Genomic DNA, 16,265 nt, shown 5'->3' on the forward strand with positions numbered 1-16,265 from the left:
GACCGCAAGAGGCGGGCACCCGCCTGGGCTAGTGCGGACATCGTGGACCTCGTCCACGATCTCCGCACTAGGCACAGGAAAGTGGCCAGCTAGGGCAGGAGAGCTGCCAGCCTGGCCACCCAGGACCAGGTGTGCATGAAAATCAAGGGGGTCCACTGAGACCCCCGACACTGAGCCCTGAGCTTACAATGGCCGTCCTGGGTCAGACCAAAGGTCCATCTAGCCCAGTAGCCTGTCTGCCAACAGCGGCCAACCCTAGGGACCCTGGAGGGGATGGACCGAAGACAATGACCAAGCCATTTGTCTCGTGCCATCCCTCTCCAGCCTTCCACAAACTTTGGGCAGGGACACCACTCCTACCCTCTGGCTAATAGGACTCCATGGACCCAACCTCCATGACTTGATCTCACTTCCCTTTCAACTCTGTTCTAGTTGTAGCCTTCACAGCCTCCTGCAGCAAGGAGTTCCACAGGTTGACTCTTTGCTTTGGGAAGAACAACTTTCTGTTCCTAGTTTGAAGCCTGCTACCCATTCCTTTCCTTTGGTGTCCTCTAGTCCTTCTTTATGGGAACTCATGAAGAACTTTTCTGTATGCACCCTCTCCACCCAACTCCTGCTTTTAGAGACCTCTATCCTGTCCCCCCTCCGTCTCCTCTTTTCTAAGCTGAAAAGTCTCAGTCTCTTTAGCCTCTCTTCATATGGGACCTGTTCCCAACCCCTGATCATTTTAGTTGCCCTCCCGTCTCCCAGCCTCTCTCTTCCCCTCTCCCACCTCCTTTTCCCAGTCTCCCCCAGTTTTGTTCAATAAAGACAGATTCCATTTTTGAACACAATTGTCCTTTATTTTGTACATCAAGAAAAGGGGCTAGGGAAGGGTAAGTGGAAGGAGGTGAGGGAGGAATGGGGCACGAGCCCCCGATGGGGAGGACTGGGCTGGCTCTGCGGGCTTTTGGGGTGGAACCTCTCTTGCAGCCCCCCGATTGCCTCCTCTCCCCAGATGGCAGCCTGCGGCAAGTGCAGCCGGGCTGATGGCCGAGTGCTGTGATGTGCCCAGTGTGGGCACTCCGGGCAATCCAAGCCAGGACTGCTTTGCAAGCGGGGCACCCCTGAGAACTGTCTGTCCGGGGTGGGGGTCGGGACCCTTTAAGCACAGCCCTCGGCTAGCCTGAGACAGCATCTCCACGCTCTAAGTCCTCCTCTGATGGCCTGCTGGCACTGCTTCCGGCCATCCTCAAGCCTGTTTCAAGGTCCACTTAATGTGGACATGCTAGTTCGAATTAGCAAAACGCTAATTCGAACTAGTTTTTTAGTCTAGATCCGTTAGTTCGAATTAGCTTAGTTCGAATTAACTAATTCGAAGTAAGTTAGTTTGAATTAACGTTGTAGTGTAGACGTACCCTGGGATTCACTCAGTTACCACAGGTACTGGAAGCTACTTTGCAGTCTCTGTTGGCCAAAGAGACAGTGCCCCAAATGGCTGCTCGGCTTGTCAGGCTCCTTCTCCTCAGGTAGGGAAGCAACTAGCATCTGCCTCTTCACCAGTCAACCCTGAACTGAGCCAGGTTAGTTTCAACAACAGAACACGTCAAGATAGTAGAGGTAAAGGAAATTTGTTCACATTTCACACACAACTATAAATATGAGGAAGATTTAAGTTCCTTATTCAAGTACTGTATATTCAGCCATTTTTTATTCTTTATTATTTTGCCATTTTAAAATCTGCCTGCTTAGACTGATGATTTACACCACAGGTCTTTCTTTGCAACACCGACAAAATGATCATTTTGCTTTTTCAATGAATCACCAGCAATTTTTTCTAAGCTACTAACATAAACATTCAAAAGCAAAGATGTACTATAAAGTTCTAAGGCAGAGTGTGAATATTGAGTGGAGGAGATTCTATTGAAATATTATTGCTGTATTTTGGGTTAGCCTGTATTAGTGACAAACTGCTCACAACACAGCCTTTTCTTGATGACTGCATGTATTTTCTCATTAACAATGCTGGCTCAGATTCTCAGCCAATGTAAATTGGCATAATGCCATTGATACTGGTGGAACTACACTGATTTCTACCAGCTGAGGATCTGATTAATAAAGTTGAATTTCAGATTTCAGATTATTGAGAAGGAGTGAAGGTAATGCTGGCATAGGGACAGCTCTGAAAAAAGAAAATTCCATCAAAGCCAAAACATTTCTGTGTTGATGATGTTTTGTCAGGAAGGTGAGAGAAAACAAAACTCTCTTGTGTTGTTGCCTGGCAGTGATGGAATGGGGAGGGGAAGTGTGAGATCCCGCTTCAAGCCTCTGCTCTGCTCTGCCTGATTCAGCAGCTTGATCCTGATTCTTCTTCCCACATCCCAGACACAAATGTTTTGTATTTATTCCAATGTGGAATGACAACAAATTTAGGGCATTGAAAGTTGCTGCAAAAACAGACCTGAAATCCTTCTGCCCACTCTGTAGAAAGCAGAAGGACATGCCTCTATCCAATGGGCAGAGGGAGAATTTACTCTGGAGAATTTTAAGAGAAGTACAGGCAGTCCCCGGGTTACATGGATCCGACTTACATCGGATCCCTACTTACAAACGGGGTGAGGCAACCCCGCACTAGCTGCTTCCCCCCAGCAGACTAGGGAGACGCGAAGCTAGCGCCCTTCCCCAGCAGACCAGGGAGACACGGAGCGGCTTGTCTCAGCAGACACCTCAGCTTGAGAATAAAGGACTGAGGGAAGTGAGGTGTGGGAGAATAAAACTGAGCTCTGGAGAAATGTTTGGCTAGAGTTTCCCCTACAATATGTACCAGTTCCGACTTACTTACAAATTCAACTTAAGAACAAACCTACAGTCCCTATCTTGTACATAACCCGGGAACTGCCTGTAAAAATATTAGCGGCAGCAAAGATGTTCAGTAAGCATGAAGTTACAATGGGTTAAAAACATGGACTTTGCTAGTTTGCTCAGAGTAGCATAACCCCTAGGACAGGAACTGGAACAAGGTGAATGAAGGAAAGACATCTCAACTGACAATGGTCACGCCCCAAACTGACTGAGGTGTGTTTTATATCTTTCATTCTGGGACAAATCAGCAGCAATTCTTTTGAAGTCAGTGGAGTTGCACCATTGTCAATTCAGTGCAAGTGCGGAGAATCAGGCCCTTAGAATTCAAGATGAAGTGATGCAGCATTTACAGTGGGAAGCAGCAATAACTCACCATTATAACCACTCATTTTCTCTGAGTTTTGCACAACAGCTATAGAAATGCATTAATTTTGATGCAAAACCATGAATTGGCCCACTGTTGCTTGAAATTGGATTCTGGTTTGCTCAAGATGTTTCACAAACCTCACAAATTTTTCTGTGGCACTTCCTCCCAGTTTCAGATTTTTAACAACCCCCCCCAAAGCTGTTGCAGTGTGTTTGACTTAAGGTTTTCTCATTAACGTTTTGCATAACTCAGCTGTACAACTGTCTCTTCAATTGCACAGAAAAGACAAATACTCTGCAATTTGTTCAAGAAGCATTCCTTAAATCATAGAAATAGTTTGTGCTGAATTGTACTTTAGAAACAGTCACTGTGAATGCAAATTGTGTGCAAAATGTATAAACATCTATAACAAATATTTGTGTTATGCAGAAGATGCAAAAGTTCAGAAAATTCCTGCAACATTCATCCAAATTTAACCTGCAAGAAAATCAATAACTGCAAAGCTTATTTCAATTTTGCTTTTTATGGTTGCCATAATACAGAACAGGCCTTTTACTCCTGCCTGAGCTTAGGATAGAGAAGTATCCTACAGCTGGAATAGGCAGAATATGATTCCTCCTTCTCCGTGTTGAATCAGAATAGCCTTGTAACTAGCTTTCTCATACAACGGCACAAAAGAGAATAAGTGGGCAGATAGTATGACAGGTCTGAATTAATTTGTTTAATTTTTTAGGTTTGTGTAGTTTATTTATATTGATTATTGTCAACTCCATTGCATGAACAGCATCAGTTTGGCCTCTGTAATTCAGATCAAACAATTCTGGTGATGTGTGAGGCCAGGTTCTTCCACTTAAAATGGTGTAAATGAAGAGTAATCCTACTGAATTTGACGAAATTATATTACTGTGTAAAACCAGCTTAAGTTAGAGTATAATCCAGCCCATGATTCTTTTCTTCTATAGTGCAATCACAAGGGAACTCACCTCCATGCTCGAATTAGGTTGAGACTCATTCAGGAAAGATGGAGAGATACTTGATGTGCAGCATACTTGACAAAGAGGCATCATCAACACTAGTAATGTGACTACTTTAAATAGTTGAAGAGCTTGCAAACTGACAAAGATCATTGCAGCATAGGAAGTATCCCAGAGAGGGAAAGAAGACAGAGCCTCTAATTTCTTGCACTTTGTTGCTTTCTATTTCTTTTATTTTCCTCCATGCACATTTCTAGACATCTGAAACCTGACAGCTAGTTCCACATCATCAGTCACTGTGATGCTCTTTGCTTTTTTTTCCATTCTGACACTTATTCTGTTGATTTACAAATGTGTGTGTTCAAGACAATTGTAAGGGAATTAAGAAAAATTAAAGCATGTGGCCTTCAGAGTATTATGTCTAATATTAAACAAGCATGCGTCACACCTCTTGGATAAGAGGATAAACAAAGGATGACAAAGTAAGTGGAAGGTGGAAACAACAAGGAAGAGATTAGGGGAAAAAATTCCACCAGGGCCAAACTTATCTCCTGGTTACATTTAGGCAGCAGGCACTCTGCATATGTATCCACAGGCAAAATTTAATTACACAAATCCAACAACTAAACAAAGGAGACGTATAAGAAAATTGTAGTAAAATAAATCACCGGTGTGACTAAGTAAAGAAATTCCTTACTTGTGGCATGTTCTACACTTTCTTTACTAATTGAATAAATACTATTCACTTACCTGTGAATGATATGGTATCGCTGCAAATAGTCCAATGAAAGTGCCAGTTCACAAATATATAATTTAACAGTTCCTTCATTAAAATGTACATTCTGTTGTAAGTGGTAACGCAGATCCCCTCCAAGTAACAGATCTACCACCATAAACATGTCTTCTTCATCTTGAAAAGAATACCTGGAAAAAATAAATTATGAAAATGAAAAATCTCTGTTATTCCATTTAATTCAATGAGCTGTGTTTGACAAGGTAAGATCTTAAAAAAACAAAAACCAGCCATACCTTTCAATTATCTAGTAGATCTGCTCATGGTAGGATTACTATATGTTCAAATACAATAGATTGTTTTCTGTTGTGCTACTAATACTAGCTCAGTCCTGCATTCCTTGGGCACCCAAACCTCACTCTGACAACAGCAGCTCTTTTGGTTTCACAAGGGAAGCAGAACTGAGCCCATGGCTATCACCTGTCATATTGATTCTGAGAAATGTAGAAAATCAGTTTTAACACTGATTTATTGCTGGGCTGTACAGTATTTAGAAAATCTTTAGGGATTTATGTATTTTAAAATAATTATGTATCTTTCGAATCCATAAATTGCTCTGTCAAGTAGCAAGAATAAAACAAGGCTTATAAAAACATGCTTGGTATTTAGATAAATGTGGTCATAGGTGATGAGGGTTAAAAAGGACTGCAAAGATCATCTTCTCTCACCTCCTGCCAAGATACAGGATTTGTTGTGTCTAAACCATTCAAGACAGAAGGCTATGCAGCCTCTTTTTGAAAACCTCCAGTAAAAAAGTTTCCACAGCCTTCTAGGGAGTCTGTTCCATTGTCCTGTTTAATCTAATCTAATCTTCTATGCTGCAGTTTGGACCCATTGCCTCTTGTCCATATATTGTCCATATATATTCTCCATATATACACTTTATAAAGCAGGGCTAGTCAACACAAGGCCATTTGTTTGCGGCCCCCGGAGGAATTTGGATTTACGTGGGGCTCAAACCACGGGTGGGAGCCAAAAACAAAAAAGTAGTCAATATAATGGTCTTCTGTTGATATGTGTTTTAGTAGTTAAATTCCTGCATTGTCATTGCTCATTAAAAGTGCTGTCATAAGGATGGAAATCGGGTAAATATTGCTTTTTATTAATATCAGCAGGACAGACTTAAATGGAGCATGCATGTTGTGTAGTCTTGCCGTAATCTTTGTATCCATGCCTGCCAGTGTGAAAGAAGCTATTTGCATATATTTGCATTTATATTTGTATGTATATGCAATCACACTTCACTTGTGGCCCTCTGCATGTGCTGTGAGTATCATTGTGGCCCCGGGGCTTCCAAAGTTGAGTAGCCTTGTTATAAAGTGTCAGTTTCCCCATGGTCACTACTGTATATATTAGGTTATTTTAATCAAACAGCTTTATACAATCTCACTTCTATTCCCAAACACATGCTTTGTGGAATGAGGTACTGCTTAGGGGTTGTCACAGATGGCTCATTAGAATTTAAAATCTTTCTATTCTTTTCAAGCATGGCTCTGAGTAGCCCATAACTGTGGGTGCATCAATCTGCCGTTGCAGTTCTGTGCATCTCCCAAATGCCAGGGGAAAATACGTATTTATTTGCATTATATTTGTTTCTTGATAAGTTGAATCTTTGAAGTAAAATAATAAAGTGGGGTGGCACAGGATGAGTACCTCCTTCACTACACACACAGCACACCTTAGCAAAAGAAATGAAGATCTTAGTTTATGTTCAGATTTATTCTGAATACTGCCTACTACAGTGCCTGAAACAATCTCAGAAGTGATGTTTAAAGACTTGGGTGATGTGATGATTAAAACTAATATTTTTTCTTTTTCCTGTTGTGTTTTAACATTGACTGGCTGTAGCTTAAAGTGGATGCAACTATAAAGGTGATCCTCCTTGTTGTTTTGTCCTTAAGCACCTGCTTGAACAAGTCATTCTTTTTTAAAAAATGTATTTATTCCGAGACAAATTGTTGCAGAATTAAAAATCCCTGGTTAAATGTATAAATGCAATACATTGTTTGGTTTGGGACAAGAGATGTCCCATGATCTCTAAAACTATGTCTTGGTGGAATGGGTTATGAGAGGCTTCTGCCACCCACAAAGAGAATGTCTGATGGCCACTTCCCTAAACATTAGGGCTACGTCTACACTGGCATGATTTTCCAAAAATGCTTTTAACGGAAAAGTTTTCCGTTAAAAGCATTTTTGGAAAAGCGTGTCTAGATTGGCAGGATGCTTTTCTGCAAAAGCACTTTTTGCGGAAAAGTGTCCGTGGCCAATCTAGACGCGGTTTTCCGCAAAAAAGCCCCGCTCGCCATTTTCGCGATCGGAACTTTTTTGCGGAAAACAGTACTGTGCTGTCTACACTGGCCCTTTTGCGCAAAAGTCTTTCGGAAAAAGACTTTTGCCCGAATGGGAGCAGCATAGTATTTCCGGAAAAGCACTGACAATCTTACATGAGATCGTCAGTGCTTTTCCAGAAATTCAAGCAGCCAGTGTAGACAGCTGGCAAGTTTTTCCGGAAAAGCGGCTGATTTTCCGGAAAAACTTGCCAGTCTAGACACAGCCTAGTTGCTAGAGAGTAGGATTTTTGCTTCTGCTGTTACTAGCTTCCAAAAATCATTTGCTGAAATACTGTGACCTTGATTTTAAACTCATCATCCACTGATTTTCCAAGAAAGAAATGTGGATGAAAAATTGTGCCCATGCAAAGTCTTTGTAGATGGATCTGAGTTATATTAAAGAGAAACAAATGCAAATCTAAAGGTGAAATCTTGGCCCCATCCAAGTCAATGGCAAAAATCCCATTGACATAAAAGGAGGCAGGATGTCACCCTTTGTGAACAAGCCTGCTTCCATAGCCTGTTTTTCTGTGAATAAAATGAATGGCATTGCTTAACTATGCCTCAATCAAACCTTTAATCTGTATATTAGGAAATGTAGATATGGGAGCGTGCACGTATCAAAAAGGAATGAAGGGGATGTAAAGAAAGTAGGGAAAAAAAGAAGCAGCAACTATTGTAAAAATACAAAATGTAGACTCATTTAAGGCCTGATTCTGTTACATTTTCTCATACTGAGTAATCTTGCTCTCTGAGCAGGCTCAGTGAATGCCACTCCATCCATTCAACTCAACCTGACCCAAACCAGTCCTTATAAAACAAAATCCCAAATCTATAAACCTTACCTTCATGAGTCAAAAGTTTGGTTAACATTTCAATTCTTGTGTCTCTCTGCATCTGCCATGACTGGAAATAGAGAGCTTAACCATGGACAGTGCATAGCACAGGCTGGGGAAGGCCATGCTTCTTCAAATAACCCAATGCAGTTCCAACCATGTTCAACCTCAAGGCCCTCTTCTGCTTGTCACAAGTTACCCCAGCCTGGCAGGCTGCCTTCCCTTCTCAGAAGCCTTCTGGATGGGGCTGGAACAAGCACAATCAGCCCTTGGCCATGACTTGGAGTGGCTGTTGAAGCCCAGCATCCCACCCTGCATTTTGAGATCGGGGGGGCCTGTGTGCCACTCACCTGGCACTCTAGGGCTTGGGAAGAGGCCGTACATCATCAGGCACTCTATGGTTGGAAAGTGACAGCAAACCGCATGCCTGCCAGGTGCCCTGAGGTTGAGGAGGGGGCTGTGCACGCTGCCTGCCTACCCGTCTGTTACTCTCATCACCCATGACTGATACGTTATTTTGCAGAGGTGGACCCTAAACTTTAATAATCCCTAACACTGCCAGCTACCCTGAATCCTAGGATCCTAGAAACAGATCAGTATTCTCTGCAGTTCACATCAGAATAGGCCTTCCATGAACAATGAAACAACACGGAAGTAGAGATGAACAATGGATAGAACATGAATTCACAAGTGGCCTTGTAAATACTATGTAGATAGCAGATAAAGAAATGAAAAGAAAAGTACTGTGTGATAAGTCTGCACCTGCAGCTTTGCTTACTAGCACATTTTATAGCTCATGGAAAGCTTGTTCTGTATAAGAACTGGTCTGTAAAATAAGTCAGTCATAAAGCATGTGATAAAATGAGATATGTTGGACCACTTTGTCATTTTGCATCTTGATGACATTCTGATTTTGACCAAGGACACCATCTCTTAATAACTGAAAAATTACACCAGAATCTTCTGTATGCCAAGCTGGAGAAATGCAAGTTTGAAACTGGACAGCTTTGAATTTCTTGCACGTATTGTATTATCTCTTCCCAAGAAATGGAAATGCACAGCTTCAAGGTGAAGGCCATAATGGACTGCATGACACCAAAGGATGTCTGCGAAATCCAGTGTTTCTTGGGTTTCACTAATTTTTATAAACTATTTATCATAGGATTCTGTGCTTTGGCTAGTGCTCTCACAGATTTGCTGCAGGTTTTCATTGTCCTCAGAAGCACAGGCTACCTTTGATCATTTGAAATAAAAATGCATCAGAACTTCCATCTTGATCCACCCAGACCCTGCCAGATTGTTTACAATGGAAATAGATGTTTCAAATGTTGCGCTCTGTGCAGTACTTTTCCAACCCACTGATCCCAATGATCAGCTTAACTTGAACACCTTTTATTTGTTAAACTCACTCCTAAGATTAATGATGACATCCTGCACATGGAAGTGCCGGCCATCAAAGCAGTCTTTGAAGCATGGTTCCATCTTGTGGTGGGTACTGGGTTCCCATTCCAAGTTGTAACACAACATAAAAACTTGCAATACCTAAAAATGTTCAGGTACTTGACCAATAGCAGTCATAATTTCAGTTTGTGGTCACCTGCTGGCCAGGGACTAGGAACAGGAAGGAAAATGTATTGTCATGAAGGGTATGTCTAGACTGCACCCTTCTGCTGGCAGAGGGATGCAGATTAGGCACGTCAAAATTGCTAATGAAGCGGGATTTAAATATCCATGCTTCATTAGCATAAAAATGGTCGCCACTTTTTTTTCGGCATGGAGCTTTGTCGGAGAAAAGTGGCAGTCTAGAGGCTGATCTTTCGCTAAAGAAAGCCTTGTCCAATAGATCCTGTATGCCTCGTTTTAAATCCCCGCTTCATTAGCCATTTCGCCCAGCCTAATCTGCATCCCTCTGCTGGCAGAGGGTGCAGTCTAGACATACCCGAAAGGGTGAATAGTACAAGAGTGAGGAGATCATGTCTACAGTTCTTAAGCCCTGAAACTTAATTTCTGGCAACACAGCCTCTGGTGTATTATTCTCTATCCGCTTTCAATTACACAGTTGTCTCTCTCATATAATGCCTTAAACCTGACAAGCCTTACACCATCGCCAAGACCAGACTTCTACATTCTTCACCTTCCAGGACAGGATCCTATACTATGAGGAATGCATCTATGTGCCTGAAAGGACCACTTCATTCAAGTCTAACATGACTATTCCCCAGCAAGCTACTTTGGCCATTCCAAGACCCAAGACTTGATTTCTACAAAATTCTGTTGCATCCCATGTAGATTCCTCTGAGCTTTGCTTCTGTGACGGCACGTTGGGGGTCCCCCGTCTCCTGCACCCCGAAATGGCACAAACAGACTCCACCAGCCAATAGAATTGAGGGTGGTTTATTGCTCCTCCAGGATACAGCATAGCACAGATGTAATCTGGTTACAGGAACTGGGCCTAAGAGGCCTCAGTGCCCCCTTTGAGATGGGGGGATCCCAGCCCCCTCCCCAGTTCCTTCTTCCCTGCTTTCCAGCCAGGCACTAACTCACTCTCCCCCAGCCCTGTCCCCCAGCCAGGGCAGCATTCCACCTTCCTTTGTTCCTCTCCATGGGGGTCAGCTGGCCAAACCAGTTGGGATACCCTCCTTGCATAGTGACTCATCGCTTGTCTGTTCAGTGGTGCTACAGACAGCAGCCAGAGAGTTAGCAGGTTACCCCCCACTACGTCACAGTGACCAAGACTCCCTGCTCAAGACTGTGGCATCTCCTCCAGCTCATACCCACTCCAAATCAGCCTTGGGTCATCATTTTCATGTTTTTATAACAGAATTACTACCCTCACAAGGACACACAAACCATTCCAGGAGTAATTGACCACTGAACCAAGATGGCATGTTGTGTTCTACCATTGAGTGCTTTCTTTGGTCTATTTGTGAGCCCATCCTTCACCTCTAGGGCTTGCCGACAAATGTGGTATTTCACTGAGAATTCCAGTTCTACAACATTTGAGTACCAAAGACCTGAACTCAAGAGCCTATCCTTCCACAGCACCAATGGACAAGCAGAGCGAGTCAGTGTGGTCCTTGAACAGTATTTATGTTGCTTCTTAAATTACCATCAGGATGCTTGGCTGATCCCTCATGCTGTGTTTGCTTATAGCAATGCCCACACACCTCCACCAGACAGACTTCCTTCTTTGCTAACTATGGTTTCCATCTTTCTGCTCATCGAGCAAGCCCCTTTGAATCACTGATGCCTGCTTTTACTGAACTCATGGTTGACATCCAGCATCTGTGCCAAGAACTCCAGAGGCAGTTAAAAGATAGCAAGGTAACCTACATACAGTATGCCAACTAGCCCTGCCAGACAACACCTGGCTTCGTGTAGGGGATAAGATATAGATGTCCACTGAAGTCTGTGGTTAACTGACCACTTCATGAATCTGGACCATAAGTATCTAGAGCAGGGATGGATCCAGCCTGAAGAGCCAGGGCCAAAAAAAAAAAAAAAAAAAAAAAAAAAAGACTGGCCCTTTAAGAAGGCTTTTTGGCCTCAGCAGTCTCCTGTCCGTGGTTGCCATTTTGGATCTGCCATTTTGGATCCAGATGTCACTCCTGCCCCGGTGAGCACAGGGGAGCCAGGAGGTGGGGGCGGCTTCACAAGCCACACTGATGGGGGGGAATTGCCGCATGTGGCTTGCGAGCCTTGGGTTGGCCACACCTGATCTAGAGCACTTCCAGAATGCAAAACAGATTAATCCTGTTACATTCATGTTATAGCTACCCCTCAAGATTCACACAGCCTTCCACGTCCTTCTTTCAAAATTATTAGTCAATGATCCTTTCCCCACTCTATTCTATTCTCCCTCTACCAGCTATTCTCCCTCTGCCTGCTATAAGTTTTGGGGACCAGGCAGAATGGATGATTCAACAGATTCTAGATGTTCATTGGGTTCAAGAAAAACTTCAACATCAAATTGAATAGAATGGGTCTGGCCCTGACCAATATCCCTAGGAACCTACAAAATATGCCTTTTACTGTGCTTATGTAACCACCACTGGGCAGAAAATGAACCTAGGACCTCTGGAGCTTAGTTTAGAAGCCGCTACATCTTGAGCCATAAAGCCATCTGGCGCTCAGCTTAGGCTGTAGAGTGCCCTTGCTCTTATCTCTCACTGTAAGTTGTCTAAATGCCACTACATGGGACAGCAAACCACAGTAGATGTGTGGGTTACACTTACACTGAGACAACTGACCATGAGACCCTAGATTGCATTCTCAGGGAAAGGGTGTTCTGTCAGTATCAGCAGACGCATCCTTAGGATTTATGAGGCACTACACGATACTATTATACGGGTGGTCCTATACCTGATGGCCCTATACCCAAGGGTGGGTGGGAAGAAGAGGAGGGATAACAATTTTTGAGAGATGTGACTTTATAATCTTAAGCAATACACTAATTAAACATTTTAAAGCAAGATCCTGTAGACTGGAACAGTAAAATCTGAATCTGACAGCATATGTCTGGGGTTGGCAGATGCTTGTTAAATGGCTTCATTACCACTTGAAAGGCTCTTTCACAGGTTCAGTGTTCTGCTAATAAGTCTGGCTGCTTTTTCACTTTTAAGTTAATGAGAGAGATCCTCTCTGGAGGAAGCAGAGCCACCGAACAGAGCTAGGAAGAGGCATGTAGGTGGACATTAAGACGCAGTGGTGCCCCAAATTTTGGGGTGCCCTACGCAACTGTGTATTCTGAGTATGGATAAGGATGGCCCTGAGAATCAGGACCTGGGGCAGAGCTAATCTCATCAGTCCAAATGGCCTGCAACAGGCTGGCAAACTGGCTTTGCCACCTGCTTGGTTGCAACAGCCAGCCGCACCAGTGGCTTGCTGTTTTCTCAGTGCTCCTGCTCACTATTTTGCCTATGCCTATGTTACCGTGCTGCACCTGCTCCTGCCTTGCTCCCATTCTTGTCAGCTGCCCTGATTGTTCCAGTTCCTGACCTCCAGTTTGACCTTGGGTACAACTTCTGACTACTGACTCTGATCCATTCTGACCACTAGTCTGATACCCACACCAGCTACTAAGCTAGACTCTCCTCATCCCAGTCATCTATTGATATTTTTCCTGCACAGTCACTCTTCTTGACAGACATCTGAATATCTGGCACCCTTCTCAGGGTCTGAGAGATGGGGTTTCTGGTAACAGTTGCTCTGACTTTGTGCAGTACAACAGCTCTGACTGAGACTTCTTAGAGTGGGATGTATAAGGTCAGCATGCACGAGATATGTGTATCTATCACATTCAGGAGGAGATAGGTACACCTACCTTGCCCTGGTGATCTATACCACTCCAAATCAGCAACTACTTATGTTACCTATCTTTATGTTAACGAACAAGGAGTAGGTATTCCTGAGACTGCACCGAGTAGCTGGAATATTATAAAGACCCACCTGTCTGCCAAAGTTTTGAGTAGAACTCTATGTAACAACTCCTAAATTCTGATTGATTTTCTTTCTTCCTCTGACACTTTCCCTTTTACAAACCAAATATCCCTTTAAAAACAAATGAAGTATTCCCTTTTAACTCCTTTCCATTTGACATTTCATGATACTAATGGTTTTGATTTATTGTTGCAAGAATTGGAGTTGACAGGAAATGAAATACCAGTCACCTGTAAAGCAAATCTTTGATAATAGTTATGCAGGTTTGGGAGAAGGGGGAAGGGCATTTGGCAAATTATCCAAGTGGAGATTAGCTTTTTTGAGTTAGCACTGTAATTTTACTTTGGTAAGCTTCTTATCTGCTCAATGGCAAATGACATACTCAAAAAGGCTGATTGATTCTGAAGTAAATCAGAGGCTGTTTTTGACTTTTATGTTTACCAGGTACATGGGGAATACCTTACTGTCTGAATTACAGGCTTGTGACTAATACTGACTGCTGCATTACAGAGGGATTGTAAAAACCTCATTTTAATCTGCACAGAAATGAAAGTATAAATTGCTTGTAGCTGATTGCTTTGTCTGGATTCAAAACTCATACACAAAAAGGGAAATGATAGCATAAAGCTGTTTTAGAAAAATAATTCTAATTACAGAACTATGTTCTGCTTTCTTTTGCTTGAAAAAAGTTTTAATATATTATAATCAGCTTTCTCTGAATTAAAATAAGCTATAATGCCTTCAGCAACAGTGAATTGGTTTCATATTTTGGCTATTTTGAGATTGGATGATAAATCATGTGTTGAGAAAATTCATAGAAACTAAACTAAACAAATCATTAGCGACAGGGAATTGGTTTAATGTTTTGTTATTTTTCAGACTAGAAGATAAATCAGATGTTGAGCAAAATCACAGAAACCAAACTAAATATTTTCTAACTGACTAAATATCTGATTTCAGATTTTAATACACATTATTGCATGTTAAGATAAAGAGTTTAAAGTTATTTTGACTCATTTATATTCCACATTCTTTATGTTAGCCCCCAAAGGTTTTATAGTTTAAGTCCTACCTGCTGAGGAATCCAACACTCAGACTCCTGGTTTCTCTTTATATATTTCCTGGGAAAGGTTGGAAACTCCATTAAGATGGAGTTAATGTTGAGAAAATGTATTAATAACTGAAGGATAAAAGCCATTTCAGGGATGCTGTACTTTCCCCCAGACCAAGCATTATAAACCCAGGTGACTCAGTTAAGGCTGTACTCAAAAGAAATCCAAATATTTTAAGGTAAGAAATGCACACAATTCTGACATCCAAACAATGTTAATTCTGCCCTGCAGTGACAACATACAAAATATATGATTATGATTAAGGCATATTACTGTTTGTAGTCCCCAAGGAAATTAAACTAGATCTTAAAAATAAATCCAATTTGTTCATAGCTTTCCCTCACTGAAGGGCAGCGATATATTTAGGAGCAACTTTTAAAAAAAATTATAGTTGCTAAGGGGAGATTTACTGGTACCCTAGGGCAGGAGTGGGAAATCTTTTTTGGGTAGGGGAGCCACTGACCCATAGTAAAATCAGTTGGAAGGTACACACAAGTAAGAAGCAAAAACACACAACCCTTCTCACTACAACTGAAAAGCAGAAAAAAGAGAGACACTCCCTTCACTCCCCTCAAGCTCCAGCCCCAGCCCCACTGGGGAGCGGGAGGAAGTTGCACCGAGGCTCAGGGCTCAATTAACACATTTGGGGGCCTGGGGCTAATAAATTTTGTGTGTGAGGCCGTAGGCTCTGAGGTAGGTGCAAAAACGAGGGGTGCAGTATGTAAGAGAGGGCTGTCAGGTCTTGATGAGAGGTAGAGTGCAGGAGTAGGCTGTGAATGGGAATGGATGGTTCAGAAAAGGGCAACAGAAATGATTAGGGGTTTGGAATGGGTCCCATATGAGGAGAGATTAAACAATTTTGACTTTTCAGTTTAGAAAAGAGGAGACTAAGGGGGTATATGATAGAGGTCTATAAAATCAGGACTGGTATGGAAAAAGTGATTAAGGAAAAGTTATTTACTTATTCCCACAATAAAAGAACTAGGGGTATGTCTACACTACAAAGTTAATTCGAACTAACAGCCGTTAGTTCAAATTAACTTTGATAAGCGCTACACACGCGAACCGCTAGTTCGAACTTAATTCGAACTAGCGGAGCGCTTAATTCAAACTAGGTAAACCTCATTCCACGAGGACTAACGCCTAGTTCGAATTAACTAGTTCGAATTAAGGGCTGTGTAGCCACTTAATTCGAACTAGTGGGAGGCTAGCCCTTCCCAGCTTGCCCTGATGGCCACTCTGGCCAACACCAGGGAAACTCTTCTGCCCCCCTCCCGGCCCTGGAGCCCTTAAAGGGGCACGGGCTGGCTACGGTGCCCATGCCAGGTGCAAGCCTGCCAGCACCCAGCCAGCAGACCCTGCACCTGGCACGGCACGAGCCAGCCACCCGCTGCCACCCAGCCCTCCACCTCTTCCCGGGACCAGGCTGACGGCTCCCACGAGCCTGCCCGGGGCTGCAAGAGGCGGGCGCCCGCCTGGTCAAGTGCGGAGATAGTGGACCTCATCCATGACGTCCGCACCAGGCACAGGAAAGTGACTGTCTAGGGCAGGATAGCTGCCAGCCTGGCCACCC

The 16,265-nt window shown here is 43.0% G+C and overlaps 1 protein-coding gene across 7 annotated transcripts in view; it reads right to left on the minus strand.

Moving 5' to 3' along the window:
* The window catches only part of STK32B (serine/threonine kinase 32B), a 291,208-nt gene that overhangs the window by 137,055 nt on the left and 137,888 nt on the right, over positions 1-16,265 (minus strand). For all 7 annotated transcript variants that reach the window (XM_075930748.2, XM_014576105.4, XM_014576106.4 and 4 more), the window contains one exon: positions 4,933-5,106. In XM_075930748.2, coding sequence (XP_075786863.2) covers positions 4,933-5,106 — 174 coding nt within the window. The remainder of the gene's footprint in view (positions 1-4,932; positions 5,107-16,265) is intronic.

This window comes from Pelodiscus sinensis, chromosome 4 (genome assembly GCF_052426305.1).
Source record: "Pelodiscus sinensis isolate ZL-2025 chromosome 4, ASM5242630v1, whole genome shotgun sequence".
Lineage (NCBI taxonomy): Eukaryota > Metazoa > Chordata > Testudines > Trionychidae > Pelodiscus > Pelodiscus sinensis.